Source organism: Atractosteus spatula, chromosome 10, assembly GCF_055471065.1.
Source record: "Atractosteus spatula isolate fAtrSpa1 chromosome 10, fAtrSpa1.hap1, whole genome shotgun sequence".
Lineage (NCBI taxonomy): Eukaryota > Metazoa > Chordata > Actinopteri > Semionotiformes > Lepisosteidae > Atractosteus > Atractosteus spatula.
Genome location: NC_142715.1, coordinates 29698419 through 29725809, shown reverse-complemented (window position 1 = coordinate 29725809; position 27391 = coordinate 29698419). Strand labels below are relative to the sequence as shown.

Sequence of the window (27391 nt, the reverse complement as noted above, 5' to 3'; positions counted from 1 at the left end):
TGTATTCCTGTGCTGACCCGAATGACCTCACTGCCACCTTGAGCACAGGCTCTCCTCACACTGCCCTTGACCATGACCAGAAGACATTACTGTCTGGAGACACAACAACTCTGTGACTCACTGCAGGACACCAGTCATTGGACACTGCCTGACACCGACAGCAAGACAGGACCATATTCAGGACACCAGTCACTAGACACTGCCTTACACAGGCAGAAATACAGGACCACGTTCTAGACACTTCCTGATACAGACAGCAAGAATTACAAGACCATATATACATAATTGATTATCTTGATACTGATTTAAAAATATAATACTTGTCTACAATTTTTTTAGTTTAATATCTGATCTCTTCCTGCCCCTGCAGCACCTGCAGCCCTGCTGTCTGTATCTGTATCTGTGTTTCCTCCAGTGAGACACAGAGCTGCTCCTGTCTCTCCTCTCCTCCGCCACTGCTGGGAGTGTCTTCAGGGAGAGGAAACAGTGATGTGTCTCTGATATATATGGAGAAGACTGAAAGGGCCCTGTCTGATTGGCCGTCCTACCTGTGTGAGAGGTTCCTGCTGTCAGTCTGAAAAGGCAGTGCTGTGTGTGATTGGCGGGGCGGGGGGCTGTGTTGTTACTGGGGGTCCGGGGTGCGGAGCAGCAGCTCAGTTGCCCTACGGGCTCAGGGGTGAAGACAGGGGTCTGAGCTGTGCTCTGTCCTGATGACAGTGAAGAGCTGCCTGTCCATCTTCTCTCTCGCTGTCCTGGTGCTGCACAGCTCAGCCAGTAAGTGACCAGTCTTCTCCTGTCCAGACAGACAGACAACAACAGGAATTAAATTAAGTAAAGTTTTGATGGAAATGGAGCAATAAGTGGGTTGAACAATTTTTAAATGTTTATTTTACATTTAGCTTTGTGGGTATTCATCAAAAATATTATAACTGTATTTTATCTTGGTCTGTAAGTAAGGAAATATAATTAGCTGTGTCTAAATATAATTAGTTGCTTTTAATTTTTATTGGATTTTTTTAAAATATTCTTAAGATTTATAAACATTATATAACAATAATGTTATAGATGGATAGAGCAGAAGCTGGCCATTATCACCCTCTATTGATAATTTGTGAAAACATGGAGTGTATAAAATCTTTAAAAAGTTATTTAACTTACTCGTTACTGTAATAATAAACTTTATATATAAGTGATAATTTGAGTGATATGCTGTGACATGTGAAAAAGTCTTCATTTACTCGAAAACAAAAAAAGTGTGAGCAATAAAGAATGTTTCTAGAATAATATCATATTATACAGGATGATTCAGAAATACCCTGGGTTGTTTATTGTTTTATTGTGATCAATTCTGACTCCTCAGTATTGTATTATGACAGACTGGTGCATTAATAGAGATACACGTGTTTTTAAATAGTGAATTATTATTGAGACTGATATTAAATTATTACAGACTGATGTATTAATAGATATACAGTAAATGTGTTGTCACCACCTAAAGTGTTTATGCTAGAGAATTAAGACTGGAGTTTTAATGCTGCCATTATATCTTTGGTGTATTCAGACAGTCCAGGTTTCTATCGTTAAGCTGTGTGATGTTCAGTTGCTGTGAAAACAAGTAGTTCCTCTAGGTGTTATAAGAATATGTGTTCCAATATGATAGGAAGTTATGAATGTGAATTCTTCGTTTTAAAGACATACAATTACATTTTGAAAATGTAAAACATTTTCAGTCATAGGACAATTAGCTCTTGTATTTTTATAGTGTGAAAATAAAATTTGTATACTGTATGTATAACCTGGTTCATAAAGACCAGGTTTGCTTGTTTTCACATTGAAAAGCACAGGCTAATAAAAGTTACATTCATTATTGGTTTATAAGCTATAAAATGAAAAATATTAACAAAATTGTGGAAATTCTTAGTATTGTAGGTGTATTATTATTAACTGGGGTCTCATCAGAAACTGAGGTGTAACATTAATAATTTAACAACTACAAGACATTGTGGAATTACAGGAAGAATTAAAAAATGGTAGTTGTGTTTTGTGTTTATACAGGATTTGTCTATTATTTAACAGCTAAATAATTTAATTTGTGTTTTTAGGTTAGTTATCTAATGACAGGGTTTTTTTGTAAATTGTGAAGTTTTAATAAGAATGCTTTATTGTTTTTGAGTACATTCGAAATCTGAAATTATTATCAAATGCAATTATATAAGTATGAGTAATACAAATTAAATATTTAATTATATGTTATCATACAAATGCAATATTTAAAAATTAATTCGTAATCACAGGACTCAAGTTTAGATTTTTGAGCAGTTGCTCAGGACAACATCACAATAAATGTATCTGTGCCTATCTGTTAAATCTGTTCAATTCAATTAAATTCAACTGTATTGTCATTAAACTTACATGTCATTAAACAGGTGCATAGTATAATGAAAAGTGTTTCTCATTAGTCACTCAGGTGCATTATATAAATAGGACAGCAGATAAGACAATAGACAGTAACACAATAGCAAAAACAGTAACATGTAATAACATAACATAAATAACATGTAATCAAGTAATCAAAACTGTGCAAAATTCCGCAAACAGAGAAAATATAACAGGACAAAAATAGTGCAAGGTAATTCTTGGAAAAGTGCAAAAATAGTATGGTTAAAAATAGTATGGTTAATTAATAAATATTAAATATTATTACGACCGGTACAGTTTTACTGGGCTGTCTGGAATTTTTGAAAAATGTTGTTCTTTAATATAATTTAATCTGATGATCATGTGTTAAGTTTAGATGTTGGCAGGTAAAGGCTAGAAAATCATTGTCAACAATTCACATACAGACAATGGCAATATACACCTCACACACATTTCAGCACAACGTGAAGTACCTGTCAGCCTCTGACCACTGTTGTGACCAGAGGTCCCAGTAACACAGAAACACTGGTCCCAGGACTTGGAAGCCACAGAGTTAGTACAGTGTCCAGTACAGTGACCACAGTCTCCTGGAACCCAGGACCAGCCATCTGAAGTTCTCCAGTCATTACAGCCACTGCCCGCCGTAGTGACCACAGCATGCAGAAGCGCTTTTCTGTTTAATTTAAAACTCAGCTTTATGGATATTCCTTAAAATTATAATTGATTTTATTCTGGTGCTATAAATAAGGAAAAATAATTAACAATTTGCAGTATTAACAAGAATTTCACCTCTACAATTAATCATAATATTAATTCAGCTTATATGTTTTTTAAACTATTTTCTATTAATGCTGTATCAATAGTTTTATATGCAGTTATACACTATTACACACAACACAGACTAAGGATAGTGTTTTTTAAGTACTAACATATAATTATTATAACTATTAATATTGTAGATATTTAGCAACCTTATCAAAAATGTTGTACAACTTGACAATCCCTTATCTATTACCATAATAATAAAATACAAAATTTTGGCTGTAATTTGGGTCATTTGCAAGGAAGTTTTCCCATTTGCAAACAAAAAGGAATACAAATGTTTTAACAATAATACAACATCTTCAAAATATTTACCAGGGGTTGTTTATTTCATTGTGCTCAATTCTGCCTTCTCTAACAGGTATAATAACAGACTAGTGTATTAACAGAGATCAGTGTGTTTTTAAACACTGTTGTATTGATCGGACTGATATTTTATTTTACACACTGATGAATTAATATGTTTTATTAAAGTAATTAACTGATGTGTTATTAAACACTGGAGTATTTTTAGACTAATATTTTAACTGAGATAAGTGTGTTATTAAATACTAGAGTATTATTGAGACTCCAGTATTATTACTATTGACACATTTTATATTTACTGTATTATTAAAGTAACATTAATAATAACATTATAACATTATGGAAATGTTATTAAAAAATAGAGTATTTTGAGAGAAGGTGACAATTTTAGTGCAAAGAAATATTACAGACAGGTGATCAGAGATAAAAGTATATTTAAGGCACGTTTCCGATTAACAAATAATATTAGTAACTATTGCAGGTGAATGTGCTAATACAAATAAGAGTACTGAAGGTAAATGTATTAAAATATTTTTGATCCATGGTTATTTTTGAGAATGATTACAGTAGTTTTAGATACTATGGTAATTATATTACAGAAGGATCTAACATTGTAACATGATTGAGGACAAGACATATAGTTGTGTTTATTTGTTATAGAAGTCATATTCAGGTGGTAGGTATTTGTACTGCAGTGTGTTGTAGTTTTCTGACCTGAATCCATACTGGGTGCTTTTAGACAACAATGTCCAGTTTCAGTAACAACACAGGAGTCCTGAGGCAAATCTTGTAGTTTTTTCAACTTTAAACAAAAGTTTGGGATCTGTTCAGACTGGAGTTTTATTTGAGAAATGTGTCTATTATGTTGGAAGAAATGTGTATTTGACCCGGAAGTCCTTCATTTTGAAGAGATAAAGGTTTAATTCTTGTTCCATGTTTATTCTGCATTTGACTGATACTTCACAGCTAAATGAATTGTTGTTTGTAAATCTTAGATAACTAATGATAGGGATAATTTTTCTTACATTATGGAATTAAAAAAAAAGATTAATAACAACAACTTGTGCACTGTGATTCTAGATTACATTATTAAGTGCAACTATAATTCAATCTGTGAATTATGTACTAAGATCTTGAGAGGTAAAAGCTAAAACACATTGTTCACATATTTATCATGTAAGCATAGCAAAAAAATATATGAATAAAAAGTAGTATTTAAATGAATTGTAGCATATAGTGTGTAATGGAAAAAAATATTTCACACTCCAAACTGAAGGTGATTGAAAATTTAATCAAAAGAACAAATCTAGTTACTGTAAATGTGCCCTGGACAGTAAGTATACACACTTCACGTACAGACTGGGCTGGGACTGACTTGCGTCAACAGCAACATTCCCTCGAGCGTTCACCCTGTCATTCAGACTGGGTCAGGACGTCTTTCAATTAAACCTTCAGTCTTTCATTCAGGCTCCCAGTCACACTAATCACCTCTTTATTTGAAACTGTTCAGAACACCGAATCTCCATCATTAGAGCCAAACCTTGTGAACCTAGCATTCGCATTCCTTTCATAGTCAAGTTTATCACACAGTTATTTTAATTTCTCACTACTCCTGCTCTTCGATCCTGAAATATTTTCTGTGTTTTAATTCTTTCCTTTTCCTCGCTGACTCTCCAGCCTTTCTTTTCTTTATTTCAGCTGGGAGACGGGTGTCCCTCTTTATTTTTTCTTTCTGCTCACCTTTTTCATTCAGCCCATCAGCCTGCATTCGATCTGTTACTCCCTGATCATTCAAACTCTGAAAGAGCTCAAAGTCCTGCGCCTGGGTTTCAATTATATCTTCTGCTGCAGATTTCCCATCTTTCTGCAGCATTACACTTCACATATTGCAGCACAAGTTGTGAAGCATCCATCTATTAAGAAATATTTTTATTGATTCTGTTTTGGATTTTATAACTTATTTTCAAAGTAGAATGTTGAAAAGACTTATTAGTGTTTAAATCTCTAACTTGATACAGACATGCGGTCAGTGCCCACTGCTAAGTACATGTGGGGCCTGAGACCCAGATACACCAGATACACCAAACCTGGTTTCAGTGATTCAGCCTTCTGACACCACAGCCACTGTCCACTGTACTGACCACAGCTCCCAAAAACACAGGAACACAGTCATTACAGCTACTGACCACAATACTGACCACAGCTGTCAGAAACCCAGGAACACAGTCATTACAGCCACTGACCACTGTACTGACCACAGCTTCCAGAAACCCAGAACACAGTCATTACAGCCACTGTCCATTGTACTGACCACAGCTTCCAGAAACCCAGGAACACAGTCATTACAGCCACTGACCACTGTACTGACCACAGCTCCTAGAAACACAGGAACACAGTCATTACACCCACTGACCACTTTACTGACCACAGCTTCCAGAAACCCAGAACACTGTCATTACAGCCACTGACCACTATACTGACCACAGCTCCCAGAAACACAGGATCACATTCATTATGGCCACTGACCACTATACTGACCACAGCTCCCAGAAACACAGGAACACCATCATTACAGCCACTGTCCACTGTACTGACTACAGCTCCCAGAAACACAGGAACACAGTCATTACAGCCACTGACCACAGCTCCCAAAAACACAGGAACACAGTCATTACAGCCACTGACCACTATACTGACCACAGCTTCCAGAAACCCAGAACACCGTCATTACAGCCACTGACCACTATACTGACCACAGCTCCCAGAAACACAGGAACACAGTCATTACAGCCACTGACCACTTTACTGACCACAGCTTCCAGAAACCCAGAACACAGCATTACAGTCACTGACCACTTTACTGAACACAGCTCCCAGAAACACAGGAACACACTCATTACACCCACTGTCCACTGTACTGACCACAGCTTCTAGAAACACAGGAACACAGTCATTGCAACCACTGACCACTCTACTGACCACAGCTTCCTGAAACACAGGAAGATCATCATTACAGCCAACTGACCACTTCCAGAAACACAGGAGCACAATCATTACAGCCACTGTACTGACCACAGCTTCCAGAAACACAGGAATGCAGTCATTACAGCCACTGTCCACTCTACTGACCACAACTCCCAGAAACACAGGAACACACTCATTACAGGCACTGTCCACTGTCCTGACCACATTTTCCAGAAACACAGGAACACCGTCATTACAGCTACTGACCACTGTACTGATCACAGCTCCCAGAAACACAGGAACACAGTCATTTCAACCACTGTCCCCTGTACTGACCACAGCTTCCAGAAACACAGGAAGACCATCATTACAGCCACTGACCACTATACAGACCACATTTTCTAGAAACACAGGAACACAGTCATTACAACCACTGTCCACTCTACTGACCACAGCTTCTAGAAACTGAGGAACATAGTCTTTACAGCCACTGACCACTGTACTGACCACACCTTCTAGAAACACAGGAGCACAGTCATTATAGCCACTGTCCACTATACTGACCACAGCTCCCAGAAACACAGGAACACAGTCATTACAGCCACTGACCACTATACTGACCACAGCTTCCAGAAACACAGGAACACCGTCATTACAGCCACTGTCCACTGTACTAACCACAGCTTTTAGAAACACATGAGCACAGTCTTAACAGCCACTGTCCATTGTAGTAACCACAGCAGAACAGCCCTCTGCAGTCACACAGTGATATGGACAGAGAGATATATAACAGGATCTGGACACAGGTGTGTGGAGGGAGAGGTAAGATGGCTGCTGGTGGACTTCCTGTCACTCCACTGTCTCTTGTTCCCCATGGGAGAGACTAGCAATCCAATCAAACAGGTAAAACAAAATAAAAATTCCAGGTTTATTTCTAAAATCTTAATATAAAAATATCTTGTAGACGTGTTGATAGGTATTGTTTCTCTCTCTCTGCAGACAGTGCTGATGTGAGGCTGGTGAATGGTGCCAGTCCCTGTGAGGGCACAGTGGAGGTGTATCATGGTGGAGAGTGGGGGACAGTAGCTCAGTTTGACTGGGATCTGGATGATTCTGCAGTGGTGTGCAGACAGCTGGGCTGTGGATCTGCTGTTTCAGCACCAGGAGGAGCTCACTTTGGACCAGGGTCTGGATCAGTCCTGTTGGGTGCTGTTTCCTGCAGGGGGTCAGAGGCTGCACTGAGGGACTGTGAAAAACAAGAAATGAAACAGTATAGCGTTCCTCATGACTATGATGCTGGAGTGAGGTGTTCAGGTAAGAGACACAGACTCTCTCCAGTCTCCAGCACTGAGGAGAATTAAAACTCCTCTATTTATCTAGAGTCCATCATCACAATCCATCTGTCCATCCTCCCATTCTTACTGCTCCTGTCCTGCTGAGAGCTGTGACAGCACTCCTCCCTGTCACTGTGTGTCTTTTCTCCTTCTGGATTGTATTTCCTGCAGTGTGTAGAACAGATATTGAAAACTGTCTGAAACCCCCAACCCCACCTGTATGATTCCTGTTAGGTTTTACAATTGACAAATAATGAGGCCAAAGGACAGTGTTTGATCATAAGGCTATAAATCTACAAATAAAGTTACAGTATGTGACCGATAGATCTGTATAAACAAATTTATTCTTGGTCTTGATTTGAAAACTCCAGTTTGTCCTCTTTGTAATTCATCAGGATCAATTTCACTTACAGTTCTGCTGTGTCTCTCTTACTTCTCCCTTTTCTCTATTTAAATTCAGATTCAAAGAGCTGTATTGATCAAAGAATTACAGCATTGACATTGAACATCAGTTGCTTTTCTCTGATATATTTACAAACATAACAACAATGACTGCATTCTGTGAGATTGAGTGAAACAAATTAGTTACAACAATATCTAAAAACTATAGAAATAAAAACTATAGAATAAAAACAATATGACTGATATGTCTTCTCAAAATTTAATCTATTACAAAGTAGAGGAGATCTCTCAGCTTCCTGGTCCATTTGGTAGTCAGTATTGATCCAAGGGTCTCATCCACTGTTTCTTCAAGAAAGCTGGGATATCTGGTAACCTGTTCCATATTCCAACAATCCTTTAGCAAAGGTGCCCTCAGTTCTCAGTGTACATACAGTATGGAATGTTTTAAATACATCATGAATACATTCACATTCTTAAAAAATAACTAAACAATCTGATATAACATCTCTGTTTCTCTAGGGAAAAATGTCCCTCTCCCTCTGTTTTATGTTTTCCAGGGTTGAGGTTTCAGAAAATAATAATGCTTTGTAAGTGTCAAACCCAGAAGCCAGCTGCTGTATACAGGCAGCTATTTGGATGAACACAAATAAAGCCTCCATTTCCAAAGTAGTGTTTAATTATTTACAGAACAATAAAAAACAACCCAAAAACAAAAAACTAAAGCTAAACATTTGAATGAACATCTTCACATGAAGGAATACAACAGGCAGTTAAGCTGCTTACCAGCTCTTTAATATCTTTCTCAAAAGTGATCAGTCCCTTCCTTCTGCTCCCATCTCATCAGGGTGAACTGCTTCCTGCTTTTAAATGTCAGCTTACAGGTGACTGAGGATGGCAGATCAATCTTCATTGGTTTGACAGAAATCACAATCTTGTCTTGTCTCCACATGCTCATCCCTTTACAAATTAGAAAATAATATGTAGGCACTGTACCTGAAATAAGGTCACATATGCACACGTCTGTAGCCAATATATACTGTAAATACATGAAAAATAATACTGTTTCTATTAATCTTAATAGAAGTGAGCTTCGGTAATTGAGCCTATACTTCCTCAGGGTCTGTTTCTCTTTACTGTGTCTTACCCTCAGCTAGTGTGTGTTGTCATATTATTCAGAGTATCTGTCAGTGCCCAGGTCAGACAGTCCTGCTCCTGCAGTGCCAGGCTGTGACAGTCCTGGTCTTGTCCAGAGTGTGTGTCAGTGCTCAGGTCAGACAGTCCTGCTCCAGCAGTGCAAGCTGTGACAGTCCTGGTCTTGTCAAGAGTGTGTACCAGTGCCCAGGTCAGACAGTCCTGCCCCAGTAGTGCCAGGTTGTGACAGTCCTGTTCACAGTTTTTGTCAGGGGGCAGGTCAGGCAGTCCAGCTGCAACAGTAGCTGGACTGGGTATGTTAGGCTTGGTTTTCTATAACCTCTGCATCACTAATTACTTGTGTTTCACAAACAAATTCCCACTTTGAAGCCCAGAGTTCTAGGATGTCAGCTCCTCTGACACAGTGGGGTGTCCAGAGGTTCTGGTCATTTTAATTATTTTTCATTGATCTCTCAGTGTTTCTGTGACAGTGACTTGATCTGCAGTGAATGTGTGCTTGATAATTTACAGATTAATTTTTGGCTGAGCAATTTCCCAAAATTCCAAAACAGTGTATAGTTTTAGTATTCTTTAGAATTCCTCACAATTTTGTTCAAATAATGAATACTCACTCTCTATTACTGCTCTCTCTTCCTATCTTTTCTTATATTCAAGCATATCGAGTGGTCAGGGACAGTGATCTCTGTTATTGTTCTGATATTCCAGCTCATTGAGGGGTCCGACTGGTCAGGGACTGTGATCTCTGTTATTGTTCTGATATTCTAGCTCATCAAAGGGTCAGACTGGTCAGGGGCAGTGATCTCTGTTATTATTCTGATATTCCACCTCATCGAGTTGTCAGAAAGGTCACGGACAGTGATCTCTGTTATTGTTCTGAAATTCCAGCTCATCGAGGGGTCAGAGTGGTTGGAGGCAGTGATCTCTGCTCTGGGAGACTGGAAGTGCAGCACGGAGAGACCTGGGGCTCAGTGTGTGACTCTGACTTTGACTGGCAGGATGCAGAAGTTGTCTGTCGAGAGCTGGACTGTGGGGTTCCCTCAAAGGTGCTGAAGGGGGCTCATTTCGGGAAGGGGGTGGGACAGGTCTGGACAGAGGAGCTCCAGTGCCAGGGAAGTGAATCTCACCTGTCCTTCTGTCCAAAGTCCTCCACAAAGACACAGAGCTGCACCCATGAGAACGATGTGGGACTGCAGTGTTTTGGTAAGAGGAGGATGATTTATTTCATTTTGTCTTTAATGGAGCTCAAAACTGAAGTTTAAAAGAGAAACTGATGATTGCTACAATAACTGTGTCAGCACTGGGGATTGGTGTTTAACCATGAAGATTCACTACACTAATCTTCTTATTAACAGTAAATTAATTAAACTTTAAATTGCCACCTTTGCTGATGAATAAAGCATTCAAATTCAATTGGACTGAACAGTAACACGTTCAGGTACTTGTAGGACAGTATTGGTTTGTGTAAGTGTGAAGAGTGTGTGTAAGTACTGCACAATTCCTAACTATAATCCCTGTCCTGTGTGCAGGATACACAGGGTTCAGGCTGGCGAATGGCTCGGACTCCTGCTCTGGCCGAGTGGAGCTGCAGTACGACAGTAAATGGGGGACAGTATGTGACCAGTACTGGGACCCGAGAGATGCCAGTGTTCTCTGCCAGCAGCTGGGCTGCGGGGAGGCTGTAGCAGTGCCAGGACAGGCCTGGTTTGGACAGGGCAGTGGACCAGTATGGGCTGATGTGTTTGAGTGCCGGGGCAATGAGAGCCGTCTCTCACACTGCGCTGTCTCTTCATGGGGCAGAGCAGGGTGCTCTCATGGACAAGACGCAGGAGTCATCTGCTCTGGTGAGAACCAACACATATTTACATCTTGAATATTAAACATTGTAATTATGAAGAAGCAATTATTGGCAGACATGAGATAGTTTTGCATGCCTTCATTATGTGCAAAATGAGAGACAATCTTGACACACTTTAGATGTTTTGTGTGCAATCACCTTGAGTCAGTCGGTTGTCTCCTAACTCATGAATTAACTTCTTACACTTATATAGCACTTTTCTGGACACTCATCTGAAAGTGCTTTACAGGCAGTGGTGACTCCCTTCCACTTCCACCAATGTGCAGCCCCACTTGGATGATGTGACGGCAGCTAGAGTGCGCCAGTTCACTCACCATACAAAAGCTCTCAGTGGAGAGGAGAACAATTCATAGATGGGGATTATTCGGAGGCCATGATTGGCCAGGGAGGGAAATTTGGCCAGGACACCAGGGTGACACCTCTACTCTTTTCAAGAAACACCCTGGGATATTTAATAACTCCAGAGAGTCAGGACCTCAGTTTTATATCTCATCCGAACGACGGCGCCATTTTACAGTATAGTGTCCCCATTGCTATACTGGCACATAAGAACCCATACAGGCCGAAGGGTGTGCCTCCCCTGCTGGCACCTCTAACACCTCTTCCAGCAGCAAGCTTAGTTTTTCCCAGGAGGTCTCCCATCCAGGTACTGACCAGGCTCACACCTGCTAGCTGTAATGGGTTACCAGTTGTGAGTTGCAGGACGATATATCTGCTGGTTGAAGGGAAATCCTTCAAATTATGAATTTGTATTTTTGAATTAAATGAAATTTGGAAGGGGTTATAAAAAAAATGTTTAAAACCATTCACACATGGTTGACTGGTCTTAATCGCTGACTTCACCCAGACTTTTCGTGAGTAAAATACATTGATTGGAGTAACTAGCTGTATCCATTTTCCTTCAGTTGACCTATGATGTTCAAGTGTGCAGGACTATCATTGAAAATTAGTCTGTGATGATGGGTAACACACAGTTTTCCATGAAGGTAGTTGTTACGATCCCCAAGGGTCTAGGGGTAAAGGGGTGTAGCATTTAGGATAATTCTTTTGAAAGCAGGTGGGTTTGGTGAGGGACTAGGAAGCGTGATAACAAGGGTAAGGAACTAGAGTGTTGCCAAAGGAAAGAAAATAACAAACAAAATTGAGCTGGCTAGGACAGTGAGGGAAAGCTAATCTGACTACAAAAGAAAACCAGAAACACACGGTCTTTGGTGTCTTCAACACCCTAGCTAACCTGCACTGACTACCCAAAACCATACAAGACAAATGGCACTCACCCGTACTAAACTAGTGTACTAATACAAAATCAACTAAGTGTGTAAAGTGTACCCAACAACCTAAACTAACCTTATATACAAAAGTTCACACAAAAACACAAGTGAACCAGGAATACAAATAAGGGAAAACAAGAGTAATCAACAGGAGAAGGTACAAAAGAACACAAAAGTTGAACATGTAACACTGGGGCAAGGTAATGACAAAACAAGGATGAACACACAAACAAACGAAAGTACAAAGAAACTAACGTAAAACCAACAAAACAACAAAGCCGAAGCTATACAAAAATACACACACACACAAAGCAAAACAAACCAACAAACGAAGCCGAAGCAATAACCAGAAGCGAAGCGAAGCGAAGCGATAACCAAAACCAAACGGGACCGAAGTCAAACGAAAGGCCTTTTCTTCCTGAAAGCCTCCATGTTATATAGTGAATAAAATGAGTTCTGATTGGCTGAGGGCTGATTGATGATGAAATCATATTGAAACAGTGGTGTGATGGTTGGCCAATGGGGAAGGGAGAACAATCAAGGGTCAGCAGTGTGGACATAACAGAAAAATCACATACAGAACAGACACTGGGACGTAACAGTAGTCAATCAATGTAATAAACACACACCTAAATAATAACATGATGTACCAACCACATTTGGTTGTACATGAGATAATGGATATTTAAAAACAATCGTTTCTGAGAAAACAGGGATAGTTCATGTGAAATTTACCCAAAGTTTGTGATTGTGCATTTGACAGACAAATAAAACAAGTGAAATCAGTCAGATGTTACTGTAACCTGGAGAGGATGAAGCCTCCCATTCTAAATGCCGGTCAGGAGGCAATGCCTCTGTGAGCTTGGATTACAGAGTTGATGTGTGATGATGAAACCTGATGATTATTGATTTTTACAGGTTCCTCCCTGTCAGCTCTAGACGGTGGAGTCCAGCTGTCAGGATGAGAGAGTCACTGTGATGGCCAAGTGGAGGTTCACTACAACAGCACCTGGGGGAGACTCCTCCAGCACTCCTGGGGCTACAGAGAGGCCTCTGTGGTCTGCAGACAGCTGGGCTGTGGATCTCTAGTGCAAATATCCAACTCCTCTGTGTATGAGACAGGCGACAGTGCTGTGTGTCTGACAGGTATTCAGGGCTCTGTAGTACAAGTCTATAACTCCTCTCTGTATGGGACAGTGACAGTGCTGTGTGTCTGACAGGTATTCAGTGCTCTGCAGTACAAGTCTATAACTCCTCTGTGTATGAGACAGGCGACAGTGCTGTGTGTCTGACAGGTATTCAGTGCTCTGCAGTACAAGTCTATAACTCCTCTCTGTATGGGACAGTGACAGTGCTGTGTGTCTGACAGGTATTCAGTGCTCCGGGGATGAGTCTCACCTGGTGAACTGCAGTTCTCCACAGACAGTTAGCTGCAACACTGGACAGGATGCTGCCCTGCTCTGCTCAGGTAGGAGCCATTCAAAGTATTTTTTTATTTATATGCACATTGATATGTAGGACATAAAACACAAACCCAAAAATATTTGTCACAAAATATAACAACTGGACCTGTCAGCAGCAGTTAATATATTGTATGAAGTGATATTTGTTTTTATTTTAAGTCCATTAATATGGACTGGCAATAAACCAGGGATAAATGTTTGAAATTTGAGTATGATTGTAGAAGAGATTCCATATATTGTTCAATCCAGTCATCCCATTCTGTAGAGATGCAGTGTTTAGTCATCAGGTTAATCCACTGCAGATCACAGATGTGAGGCCTGTGCTTCTAATTAATGAAGATCTCCTTTGTTGCAGTTGTAAGCAACAGAGATAAAAAAATGAGAATATTTGCATGATAAGTCAATAGATTAAGACAGCTGGGAACGATGAAAGCCTACAGCCTAAGGAAAGAAACCTTTTATCTATTTCTTTTTTGAAAAGAATGATTGGTGGGCATTACCGGAAAGTATGGATGTAGATGCACTTACTACATCATAAGCATTGAAAGTACTGGCTTATTAGGTCCATAAAAATAATCTTTTTAGTTGTATTAATTATATATAATATATAATGATATGAAATATGATATATAATTATATATATATTATATATATGTTTTATAATGAATGAGCTGGATTTCCATTGATATAACAAGAAAATAAACATTAAAACATTCAGAATCTTAACAAATCCATTGGAGATGGAGTCTCAGGTTGTCACAGAATTTCTGCCTGGAAGGATGTGCCCTTAAACATTTTGGGGTGCAATATCTTGTGAAGTATAGACAGTAGAGGCCTGGACAAGGGCTTGAATTGAAGCTAAATCCTTGGATATTCAACCTGAATCATCAAATTTCTCGTATGTCTTACTGTGTGCACTCACTCAAAAGAAATATGGAATGTTTTTTCATCTTCACCAACAAATAAAAAAATATCAAAAGCACTGAATTAGGCAGTGCTAAAGTGGCTATATATAGGATTTAAGCAGTAAAAAAGAAGACGTCTTACTAACTGATTGCTAGCAAATAATAATCTGATTAAATTGACATGCAGACAATGAAGATTAAACAAAAACTTGGTTTTTGCTCAGCATTGCCCCAAACAGCAATGATATCTCTCTAAACCTCTGAATGGTCAGAATTCATTGACTTATAGCTATTTCTATTAGGATTTTCTACAGACAGTTAGTTTGAAGACAGGCTAAAAATCCATAGTTTACCCCTTGTAATATAAAACTTTTTTCCCTTATAACTCTATAATCTGAAATCCTCTATGATGCGTAAACAGGCTAACCAGAGAATTACCACACCAACTATAATGATATATGTCTCTATATCACTGGGTATTGTCTCTCCTAGCCCAGCGCTCCCTCAGGCTGGTTGGGGCAGGTAGTGACTGTGCTGGGAGGCTGGAGGTATATCACAGTGGCTCCTGGGGGACAGTCTGCGATGACTCCTGGGACCTGGCAGACTCTCAGGTGGTGTGCGGGCAGCTCCAGTGTGGGACGGCCCTCAGTGCCCCAGATACCAGTCCGTCACAGTGCACACACAGACACAAACACACACCGATACCTGGGGCAGTTATCCCAAAATCTAAATAACCTGTCAGAATGTTTCTGGACTGTGGTAGGAAATCCACGTGAACATGGGAAGAACATGCAGGTCATTAGTGCTGTGAGGCAGCAATGTTAACTACTGCAACACAATGCCATCCAATAAATGAAACATGATGTCCAAACATTTTGTTGAAAAACTGTTAATAATTAACATCGGGTGGAGTGGTGGCTCTGTGGCTAAGGCTGAAAGGTTGCTGGTTCAAATCCTGTGACTGGCAGAGGAATCCTACTCTGTTGGGCTCCTGAGCAAGGCCTGTAACCCCAACTGCTCCAGGGGTGCTGTACAATGGCACCCTGTGCTCTGACCCCATGCTCTCTCCCTGTCTGTGTGTGTCTCATGGAGAGCAAGCTGGGATATGTGAAAAGATCATTCCTAATGCAAGGAATTGTTTAGGGTTAATAAAGTGATATTATTATTATTTAAAAACAATGCTTCTTGAGGTTGAACACATGGATGTGTCATGTTAATTTTACCAAAAGATAACGATGAAATCAGTCAGGTATGAACAAATTTTCCATCCTTTCACCTGGACAAAACAAATTCTCCATCTCCGTGGGCTGGTTTTATGGTACTGATATCTGACTGACAATAAAACGTGATGTTCATTTATTTTTTAGATTCATCCTTGTCAGCTCTAGATGGTGGAGTCCGGCTGTCAGGAGGAGAGAGTCACTGTGATGGCCGGGTGGAGGTTCACTACAACAGCACCTGGGGGACACTCCTCCAGCACTCCTGGGGCTACAGAGAGGCCTCTGTGGTCTGCAGACAGCTGGGCTGTGGCTCAGTGGTGCAAATATACAACTCCTCTCTGTATGAGACAGGCGACAGTGCTGTGTGTCTAACAGGTATTCAGTGCTCTGTAGTACAAGTCTATAACTCCTCTCTGTATGGGACAGTGACAGTACTGTGTGTCTGACAGGTATTCAGTGCTCTGTAGGACAAGTCTATAACTCCTCTCTGTATGGGACAGTGACAATGCTGTGTGTCTGACAGGTATTCAGTGCTCCGGGGACGAGTCTCACCTGGTGAACTGCAGTTCTCCACATACAGTCAGCTGCAACACTGGACAGGATGTTGCCCAGCTCTGCTCAGGTAGGAGCCATTCAAAGTATTTTTGACTGTTATCATATGCAGATTGATATATAGGACATAAAAGACAAACCCTAAAAGATTTGTCACAAAATATAACAGCTGTTAACAACCTGTTAAGAGTTAAAATATTGTATGAAGTGATATTTGTTCCTATTTTAAGTCTTTTGTCCATTAATATAGACTGGTAATAGAGCTGGGATAAATGTTTCCTGAAACTTGAGCATGTCTGTAGAAGAAGCTCTGTATATTGTTCGATCCAATCATCCCTTTCTGTAGAGATGCAGTGTTTTGTCATCAGGTTAATGCACTGCTGACCACAGATGTGAGGCCTGTGCTTCTAATTCATTAAGATCTCCTTTCTTGCAGTTGTGAGCAACAGAGATGAAAACTGAGAATATTTGCATGACAAGTCAATACATTAATAAAGAACAATGAAACTCTACAGCCTAAGGAAACAAACATTTTATCTATTTATTTTTTTGAAAGAATGATTGGTGGGCATTACCAGAACGTATGGATGTAGATGCACTTACTACATCATAAGCATTGAAAAGTACTGGTTTATTAGGTCCATAAAAACAATCTTTTAGTTGTATTAATGATATATAATGTTTTATCTTGAATGGGCTGGATTTCCATTGATATAACAAGAAAATAAACATTAAAACATTCAGAACCTGTCACGCCCGACATCCCTCCCTAGAGGGCGCTTCACTGCTCCCATTATTGTTCGTGTGATTAAGCTCTCCAGGCGTACCCTTTTAGTGTTATTATTTAAGACCAGCTCTTCCAGTCCTCGGGGCTCATCATTAGGGTAAGATGTCGCGAGGCCCGCCTAGCACCAGGAAACCCTATGTCCGTCTCCTGAGGGCACAGGCCTCATCCCCGACACCTCCCGTTTCCTGAGCCCGGGGTCTGGAGGATCTCGCCCCGTCACCCTTGGACCTCCATGTTTTGTTTGTCCGTGTGCTCCCCCCTCCCGGGGATTTTAACTTTGTCGCGTCCCAGGATGGATTCCTTGTTGATGGACTTTCGGACTGTGCTTTGACCTGCCCTTGGACCCGTTTGGATTTGGATGCCGTTTTGTCTTCCTCGTACACTGTCTCACGGACTGTCACTATTATTTTGTGCACTATTAAACCCCTGTGTTTTCCCTTTTACCACGCCTCCTGTTTTCTCCAGCTCTTACCGCATCGCATAGGGTCTTCTACAAGATCTGACACGGATTTCAGTCCGTGTTCGTGACATAATCTTAACAAATCCCTTGGATATTAAACCTGAATCATCACATTTCTCATATGTCTTAGTGACATAGGCAGTGCTAGGGAGGCTATATATAGGATTTAAGCAGTAAAAAAGAAGACTTCTTACAAACTGATTGCTAGAATCTGATTGATCTGCACTTGACTGACATGCAGGCAATGAAGATTAAACAAAAACTTGTTTTTTGCTCAGCATTGCCCCAAACAGCAATGATATCTCTCTAAGCCTCCGAATGGTCAGAATTCATTGACTTATAGCTATTTCTATTCTGGTTTTCTACAGACACTTAGTTTGAAGACAGGGTAAAAATCCATAGTTTACCCCTTGTTATATAAAACATTTTTCCCTTATAACTCTATAATCTGAAATCCTCTATGATGCATAAACAGGCTAACCAGAGAATTACCCTGCATCCTAAATGAACAGAATATGTTCTCACTAATATAATGCCGAAAAGTGAATGAAAATCTACTTTCTATTCTAAACCTCCAACTAGGAGAGAATGCCTTTAGCCTGAGGATTGCACAATAAAGGAAACCTGAAAATGTTTTAATGTTCTTAAATTACAAGACTGCAAGGTCTCTTAAACAAGGTTCACATTATTTAACTAGAATTTTATCTCCACTTCTTCTTGTCTGACATGCCTCCTCTCTCTTCCTTCCTTCAGTTACCTCTCTCTTCTTTCTCTTTGTTTATATTTTATCCTGTGAATTTAGTCTGATGACAACTCTAATAAGGAGGTAATTCGAGTAAACCAAAAGATTCACTTTGTTCCTCTGTGCTTACCAGTTCTGCAGATATGTAAACTAATATTTTTGAGACTCCTAACTTTTTTTTAAGAGTCAACGTTAGCTTGAATGACACCACTCCAGCCATAATGATATATATGTCTCTTTCCTAGCCCAGCACTCCCTCAGGCTAGATGAGGTAGGAGGTAATTGTATCAGCAATGTTTATAGAAATTCACACCTGAAGAAGGCTCCACGGCCGAAACGTTGTGTTTTCTTTCTTCTTTTTTTCAGCATGGAATAAACCTATTACTTGTTCCTTTGCAGCCTACGCATGCTGACACAGCTACCCAGCTGAACTACTATGTTTATAGGAATGTGTCTTTATCATTTGGTCCTGCCTCTCTCCTAGCCCAGTGCTCCTTAAGGCTAGTTGGAGCAGGAGGCGATTGTGCTGGGAGGCTGGAGGTTTATCACAATGGCTCCTGGGGGACAGTCTGCGATGACTCCTGGGACCTGGCAGACTCTCAGGTGGTGTGCGGGCAGCTCCAGTGTGGGACGGCCCTCAGTGCCCCAGTGCCAGCCTCCTTCAGCCAGGGAACTGGACGCATCTGGCTGGACGAGGTGGGCTGTATGGGTAACGAGTCGTCTCTGTGGGAGTGTCCTTCAGCAGGGTGGGGACAGCATGACTGTGGACACAAGGAGGATGTGAGAATCCTGTGTTCAGGTAAATGAACGAAAAACAAAAATCATCCATATTCTCGAATTCCACAACGTGGATATGGTTTGCATTTGGAGTGCTTAAATATATCCTATTGAGGAAAATTCAATTCAATACAGTTTAGTTTTATTTGTATTTTTTCAATGGACATTGTCACAAAGCAGCTTTACAGATTTCCAGGCCTGAACCAAGGCTCGAAAGGGGGAGCCTATCCTCCTCTGTTAATTAAAATGAACAGACATGGTGAAAAAAGATAGTATTTTTATTTCAGTAATGTGTAGTGAGGTCCAGCAGTGTCTGGAATGTTCAGTAGTTTCCTTTGGTTGAAATTTCTCTGGGAAGTTGAGTTCGACAGGTAGAAGGAGCTGGATTCTGGGCCTGGCTTCCTAACAGTCCACCTCAGAATAGACAAGAAATAAAGTATTAGTGAATGACAACGAAAACAGAAATTGGTAGGTTGCGTGGCTTGCTTTTCCTAAATATTTATCCGAAGGCTAGACTGAACAAATATGTTTTTAACCCAGATTTGAACACTGGGAGTGCGTCTTAATTCCACACATCTGCGGGGAGGCTATTCCAGAATTGGGGAGCTCTATGAGAAAATGCTCTGTTGCCAGCTGTGACTTTTTTAATTCCAGGAACAACTAGGTAACCTGCTCCTTGTGATTGTGAAGTGTACGAGAGGGATTATAAGGGACTAAAAGATCACTCAAATATTTTGGGCCAAGATCCCGCAAAGCTTTGTAAAAAGAGACTAAGATATAGTTATGATACAGCTGGGAATGCTGTAGAACCACACAGTCCTGTCACCTTCATATCAACTGTGTCATTGTACAGCTGTCCTTGTTTCATTACGTGAGTCAGTTATAACTGGATTAGTACGGGAAATGAGACTGGTTGCTGTTCACATTGTTTGCTTGTAGTTTCTTACCAGTTCAGAATGAAATGCTGTCTTGTCAGGGTTTGTTTCCTTTGACTTTCCTTGCTGTCTTGATAGATCATACTCTCCTGAGGCTATCTGCAGGCTGTTCAGGACAGGCAGAGGTTTACTACAATGGCACCTGGGGCAGCATCTGTGCCAACAGCATGACAGACATTACAGCTGCAGTGATCTGTAAACAGCTGGGCTGTGGAGACAAGGGCACCACTAGAGAGACAAACTCCAGGCTGAGCCCTGATCCCAAATGGCTGGACTTTGTCTCCTGCCGCAAACACGACTCCACCCTGTGGCAGTGTCCCTCCTCCCCCTGGGGCCAGAATGACTGCACAGACCGAGAAGTGGCTAATATCACCTGCTCAGGTACAGAGGGAAGAGTAATGCTCTGTAAATTAGTGTTCTGCCATATTTAGAACAGACAAAAGCTTTAAACTGAATTCTTATTAATTTATATCCAAACATGTATAAAAATGAAAGCAATGTCATTGTTTTTTATTTTATAATAATAATGTTTTTATATGATTATTAATCTTTGAAGGTCCTAGAAAAGAAGCTGACAGAAGCACTCCAGCCCCTCAGGAAGAGCAGCCTCAGCTGTACTGCCCAGGTGAGTTCAGTGTGTAAAACACTCAGAGACACCGCAGCCCTGAGCTGAGGAACAGTAACCATACAGCTCTCTTCTAGAGCCACTCAGTACCTCACTGATCTCTACTACAGTCACTGAGCTAAATACACTCAGTAACCTCTCTGCTCTCATCTACAGTCACAGATCTGATGACACTCAGTAACCCTTCTGTTGACTTTCAGTCCCACTGGCTCTGCGCCTGGCTGGAGGCACTAACTGCTCTGGCCGGGTGGAGCTGCGGTATGAGGGCCCCTCGGGGACAGTCTGTGACGACTCCTGGGACCTGCAGGATGCCCAGGTGGTCTGCAGACAGCTGGGCTGTGGGGACGCAGTGAGTGCAGCAGTAGAGGCCTCATTCGGACCAGGGAGTGGCTCCATCTGGCTGGACGAGGTGAACTGCAGGGGCAGTGAGGTTCACCTGTGGGACTGCTGTCACTCTGGACTGAATCAGAGTGACTGTCGACACAAGGAGGATGCAGGGGTTACCTGTACAGGTGAGGAGAGTCTTAGAACTGTACATGAACAAAGTAGGAGATTGATGGAGAAGATACACTGTTACACATATTCTATCACTGCTTAATATCTTAAGATCATCAGTCACAAGATCGGGATGTTGTGTAGCCCTGTGTGTGTGAACAGCACTAGACTTTAATTCTGAGCAAGACACCATTCATCCTGCAATCCTACATTTGACCTCAAGGAACACATGTAAAGATTTTTATTTTATTAAGACCACTCTGGATTCAGCTTGCTATAAAACCAAAGACAAAATAATGACAGTTCTCGTATCTCTTTTACAGGTTTGTCAGAGCCAACATCCAGTCCAGCAACAGCTACAGGTGAACAGAAATCCTCCTTGTCAGTGATAACTCCTGTCTTTCTGTCTCTTCAGATTCCCAGTGTAGCTGTAATGTCTCCTCTCCTCTCTCAGGGTGAAGATCAGTGTTTTCAGATTCCCATTGTAGATCTAGTGCCTCTCTTTCCTCTACGCACCTGATCCTGAACCATCATAGCCCCATATGGGAAATGGGGGAGGACAGAACATTCCATCTGTCAAAGCGTACATGAGCCCAAGAGCACCTCTCCTGATCCCTGTTCATCCCTTTCTCAGGCAGAACCAGGACAACACCCCAGACACAGCTGCTGGGAGGTCTATCTGCCTCGCCCCTGGTCCTCCTGCTGCTGGGGGCTCTGCTCTTCGTGGTGCTGGCTCTGTTAGTGGGGCAGCTGATCCAGAACAGGAAGCTGAGGAAAGGTAGGGAGGGAACTCTCCATCCACATAGTGACCTCTAGTGGTCAGTTCTGTCACTCACATGGAACTGATATTTATATAATTACCGTGAGGAATAAACCTGGTAGAGAAAACCATTTGAAGTTTAAAAAAGATTATCAACAATTACAGATGGAGATATCAGGAAATTTGCAAATCCAGAAGCATAACATTTATGTGCTCAAATGTCCAAAGAAGGTTTAGTAGTCAATGTTTGATCTTGTACTCTGCTCCCTGCATGTTAACCCTGAGTGTCTGTTTCCTCACACAGCCCTATCTAAGGGAGCACTCGCCCCTTATCATGATGCCATCTATGAGAAAATAGAGTATAAACTGGCCAGAGAGGGAACCTACAGTGCCCCCAGGAGACGTGAGTGGAGAGAGTCTTCAGGTGTGATTGATCTCCACCCTCTGAGGAAGATCTGAGGACTTAAAAATTGTAGAAAATCTAACCATCCTGGTTTCTGACTGGTTTTCTCAAGAGGTGTGTTAAGGTAGATAAAGAAAATGATCACATCACTATCCCTGGGCTGCCTTATAAAAAAAAGTATTTTTTAGTTTTAAACCTGTAGAGTTTACTTTCTCAACTGGTGTCAAACTAAGTGAAGAAAATCAACACAGCACGATTCTGGATCTGCCTTATAGACACAAACTCACATCCTGGCTTCTCTTCCAGTAGAGGACAGTGTGGTTGCTGTCTGACTGCAGGTAATATTGATCTGTTCTCCTGTTCACAGGGAGATTCCTCTCTGATGAGCTGCCCTCTGGATACGATGATGTGGAGGACAGTGAGGGAGACCCAGTACCAGGTGAGGGGAGGTGGAGTCAGGGGGCTCAGTGTGGGAGTGGGTGGTCTTCAGTCCAGTACTCACTCTCACCTCAAACCAGGATGCCATTTAGAGAACTTATGTAGAAAATACTGAATTATACAAATAGAACCACATGTGTTTGATACCTTATAAAGCCAGCTCTTCAGTGTTGCCTCACACTAGCCTTATCTCGGCAGATCACAGATGCTGAGCAAAACTATAGCTGGTCAATACTGGGGTAGTAAACAAGGTGCTGCTCTAATTGGTTTTGATAGAAAAGGAGACTGGGGAACAGCATGCTGTAAAAACTGCCTTTCAGATCAGATAAATCAGCGACCCTAGAGTTATGGCTTAACTATACTCCACAAAACATTTAAAATCACACTACAGTAACTTTGCAGCTCTATGGTCAAAGTAAGTCTGAGTCCGGAAGTGTAAATTCTCTGTCTCTCTGTGTGGTTCAGGAGACTCGATACCCTCTCTGAAAGAAGAGATCCCAGAGTACTATGATGATGCAGTAACTGTAGCTCAGAGCCCAGATGCATTGTCAGGTGGGTTACTTCAGTCCAGTCAAATGGGGGAAACTCTGCACCAATCTCAGTGAGTCTGACTCTCTCTTTGATCTCAGCCTCTGAATATGGAGTCTGTGTTATCCTTCACCAGTCACATGAGTCTGACTCTCTCTCTGTGATCTCAGCCCTGCACACTCAGTCTGCTCCTCTTCAGTTGCTCATAGTGTCCACATCACCACTCTCTCCAAATACAACCAACCTTTCTCTCCCCTGATGTCCTTCAACATCTTATTTTAACATTTAGGAATTGTTTGAAATATATCACTGAAGTGAATAGGATTAGAAATCAGGTTCCCTGATCTCCTGTACTTGTCTGGAGTTTTAGTTCCTTTGTGATATTCAGTTAATCAGTGTGTTCTGAGGAGCTCCAGCAGTCCGGTGCTCTAGATGGCTCAGTGCTCTGATATGTGTCACTGAATCTGTGCTCTTTGTGGTTCAGGAGAGAAGATGTCCCCTGTGACAGAAGAGGCCCCAGAGTACTATGATGATGCTGTAACTGTACCTCAGAGCCCAGATGCCTTGTCAGGTGAGTTATTTCTGTCCAGTCCCATAGAGAAACCCTGTACCAATCCCAGTGAGTCTGACTCTCTCCTCTCACTGTGCACTGCACAGTACATCACACTGAGTCTGGATTTTGGGGCTCACATTACTGCTCTCTGTCCAAATATATTCATACAACAAAATCTAGGATTAATTTTAAATTTATGACAGAAATGAATAGGAGAGGAAATCAGGTTCCCTGATCACCTGTACTTAAGAGTCTGGTGTTTTAGTCATAACATGATGTTTAGTTAATCAGTGTGTTATGATGAGCTCCAGCAGTCCTGCGCTTTAGATGAAACAGTGTTTTGATGACTGATAGTGACATTGTGCTCTGTGTGCTTTAGGGGAGCTAATGTCTTCTGTGAAAGAAGAGGCTCCAGAGTACTATGATGATGCCATCACTGTGCTCCAGAGTCCAGACACTGTGTCAGGTGAATTATTATTAATAAGATTGAGTACACCCTGTACCAGCCTGCATTAACCTTTGTCGTTAGAAATTAGTCTTGACCTAATTTCACATCTGCAAATAAATACTAACTGGAAGAGAAGAGATCTCTGACAGGCCAGTCTGTGTCAGAATGACAGAGACATTACTGACCTGCTCTTCTGTTCACAGGGAGACTCCTCTTTGATGATACACAATCTGGGTACAGTCATGTGGGGGACAGTGAGGGAGACCCCGCTTCAGGTAAAGGGGGCTACAGCCAGGGGGCTCAGTGTGGGCAAGGTGGTTCAGTAATGGGGAAGGCGACTCCCAGTAATCCATGTCAGTGCCACTTTCATTCAAGATAAGGGGGCATCAGGCATTTTGGGATCAATATTCGCCAGTACAGGCTGAGAGACTGTACTGGTACAAGGTTAGACTTCATAGATCAGAGTCTCATTGAAACCCAAATACTGACATACCCAGCCAATCAGATGTTTGAGGTTGATCAGCTGCTGATCTATTATGAGAGAGTGAGGTCTGGGCAGAGCAAAGCTCTGGATTCCCCAAGACCAGGAATTCTGTTCTCTGACTGCAAAAAGAATGAGTCCAGAAAATACTGTCAAAGTATTTCTTCACTGTGGTTTTAGAGCACTGGAACTTCATAAGCATAAGTGAAATCTGCACTGAACCATCAACTCATCCTAAAAAATACAATTTGATTTAAAAAATGTCCTATTCAAGGCTTTTGACTAAATGATTGTAACAACTGTTCTGTATATTGATTTTGTAGCATCCAGGTTCATAAAGAGAGAGATTTAACTGTAGGTCGTATTCTGTCTGATTTTTAAAAAAGCGGCTACTGTATATCTCTTCTTTTGGCCTGTGTAGGTGTTCTGTAAAAGTTAAATACTTGGTGACACTTTGTAGTTTCTCTGGGTGGTTAGGAAGTAGTTGCCTAAATTTGTACAATTCATGTGTGCTGTACATTTCTTCTGTGTGTTGTTTAGTGTGAGTATTGTCATTGTTAACAAATATTTAACTCATTGTGTCTGAAATATTACTTGTTTTCCCAAAGCTGTACCAAAAAACAAAGAACTAATCTGCCTTTAACTATACCAAAAGCTTGGGTATATTCTTAGCAAAATTTTAACAATTTTTACAAGGTGGGGGCTATGATTTTTTTAATTATTAATTTATCTACTCTGTCATTTCTGATATTCACCATTTTCATAACCCCTATTTGTAATTTGTAATATTATTTCAATACCTGATTCATTTGACAAACCGTATTTCAAGTATTAATTTTGTGATACTATCTATTTCTAGCATTGTTTATAGGCAATTAATTCCTATAGATTTTAAAATCGCACATATACAATTAAAAAAAATGCATACTGTACCCGTGATTAAAAATTGATGGGTCCAATTTTAATGACTTGCTAAACCAAAAATATCAGCTTAGAGTGTCCTACCTGTCCATCAGTTGTCCACTGCCTGTCTCTTACTCTGTGTCTCTGTTTCAGGTGTCCCCCACACTGGCCCTGGAGTGGACAGGGTCCTGCCCACACTGCCCTCTGAAGAAGGAGTCTCTGCCCCTGACAGGGCTGACTACGATGATGTTGGGGACGAGTCTCAGGGAGAGGATGGGTGCTGTGAGACTGACAGGGCTGTCTGGGAGAAGCTCCTCCTGCAGGTCTAGACACAGAAGAGCTCCACCAACAGAGTCACGCAGTCTTACAGCAGCTCTGAGCACTGAGACTGTCTGACACTGTCTGTGACCTGAGTCCACTTCACTCCACTGTTTCCACACTGACACTGTCTGTGACCTGAGTCCACTTCACTCCACTGTTTCCACACTGACACTGTCTGTGACCTGAGTCCACTTCACTCCACTGTTTCCACACTGACACTGTCTGTGACCTGAGTTCACTTCACTCCACTGTTTCCACATTCAGACTGTGACCTGAGTCCACTTCATTCCACTGTTTCCACACTGTCCTCGGTGTCTGTGTCTACAGCACCTGCAGCTTGTGTTTTAGAAAAGGGAGGCTTGAACATCCCATTTCTGCTCAGTCTTTCTTCTTTTTATATTTTGATGTTTTAGAAATTAGAAATAAAACCATTCATTGATGTTCAATTCTGAATGTACCACTTTTGATGGTAACATTTTTTTTATAAATGTTATTAAAAAGATGTTTTGCAATAAACTTTTTAAACCCATTTTTATCTGCGTGTTATTTCTAATGTATGATATTAAAAGTATCAATAAAAAATTAAGGAGCCCTTGGCCACTCACAATGATAATATCCACCTCACAGGAAGAGGAAATGTAAATGTTTATCAACTTTGTCATATAAATTGATCTACACAAAGGACACTGTAGACAAAACCAGACACAACATGAGACAACCTGGTATTAAAATTTCCCTACAAGAAGGCACAGAATCCCAAAATCTAAAACTTCAGAAATGTTATAACTACAGACATCTACTAAAGCATCTGGATTTAAATGACAGGAACACAGGAGACTTAAAAGTTTGCTCAAACAATACACACTTTGATAGGTGTGACAAACTGACATTACAAAACTCATGATCATGAAAAAACGAGCCTTTTAAGCTCACTTCCTAAAATAATATCAGAATGTTTTAGGAGTTTAGGAGGAAACTGGAGCACCTGGAGGAAACTTATGCAAACATGGGGGACAACTTACAAACTCCACACAGATAGCGCACAGGGCAGGAATGAAACACAAAGCTCCA

General features: G+C 41.0%; 1 protein-coding gene across 1 annotated transcript; it reads left to right on the top strand.

Annotated features, from left to right (window-relative positions):
- The first annotated feature begins 710 nt into the window (after positions 1-710).
- On the top strand, positions 711-26328 carry LOC148827839 (antigen WC1.1-like). The gene is made up of 19 exons (XM_088926383.1): positions 711-774; positions 7510-7824; positions 10284-10598; positions 10925-11239; positions 16275-16487; positions 16636-16734; positions 19138-19452; positions 20444-20746; positions 20922-20990; positions 21191-21274; positions 21374-21502; positions 22120-22263; positions 22550-22648; positions 23016-23087; positions 23552-23638; positions 24099-24185; positions 24547-24633; positions 24819-24929; positions 26153-26328. Exons 1-19 carry the CDS (start codon positions 711-713, stop codon positions 26326-26328), a joined length of 3084 nt encoding a protein of 1027 aa, XP_088782509.1.
- Positions 26329-27391: the final 1063 nt, after the last annotated feature.

Bases quoted from the DNA above. Each gene is read 5' to 3' on its own strand.
- LOC148827839 (XM_088926383.1), top strand. From the start codon at position 711: ATGACAGTGAAGAGCTGCCTGTCCATCTTCTCTCTCGCTGTCCTGGTG. The intron at 20,991-21,190 runs GTGAGTTCAGTG...GTTGACTTTCAG, and splicing joins GCCTCAGCTGTACTGCCCAG to TCCCACTGGCTCTGCGCCTG. The intron at 23,639-24,098 runs GTGGGTTACTTC...TTTGTGGTTCAG, and splicing joins GAGCCCAGATGCATTGTCAG to GAGAGAAGATGTCCCCTGTG.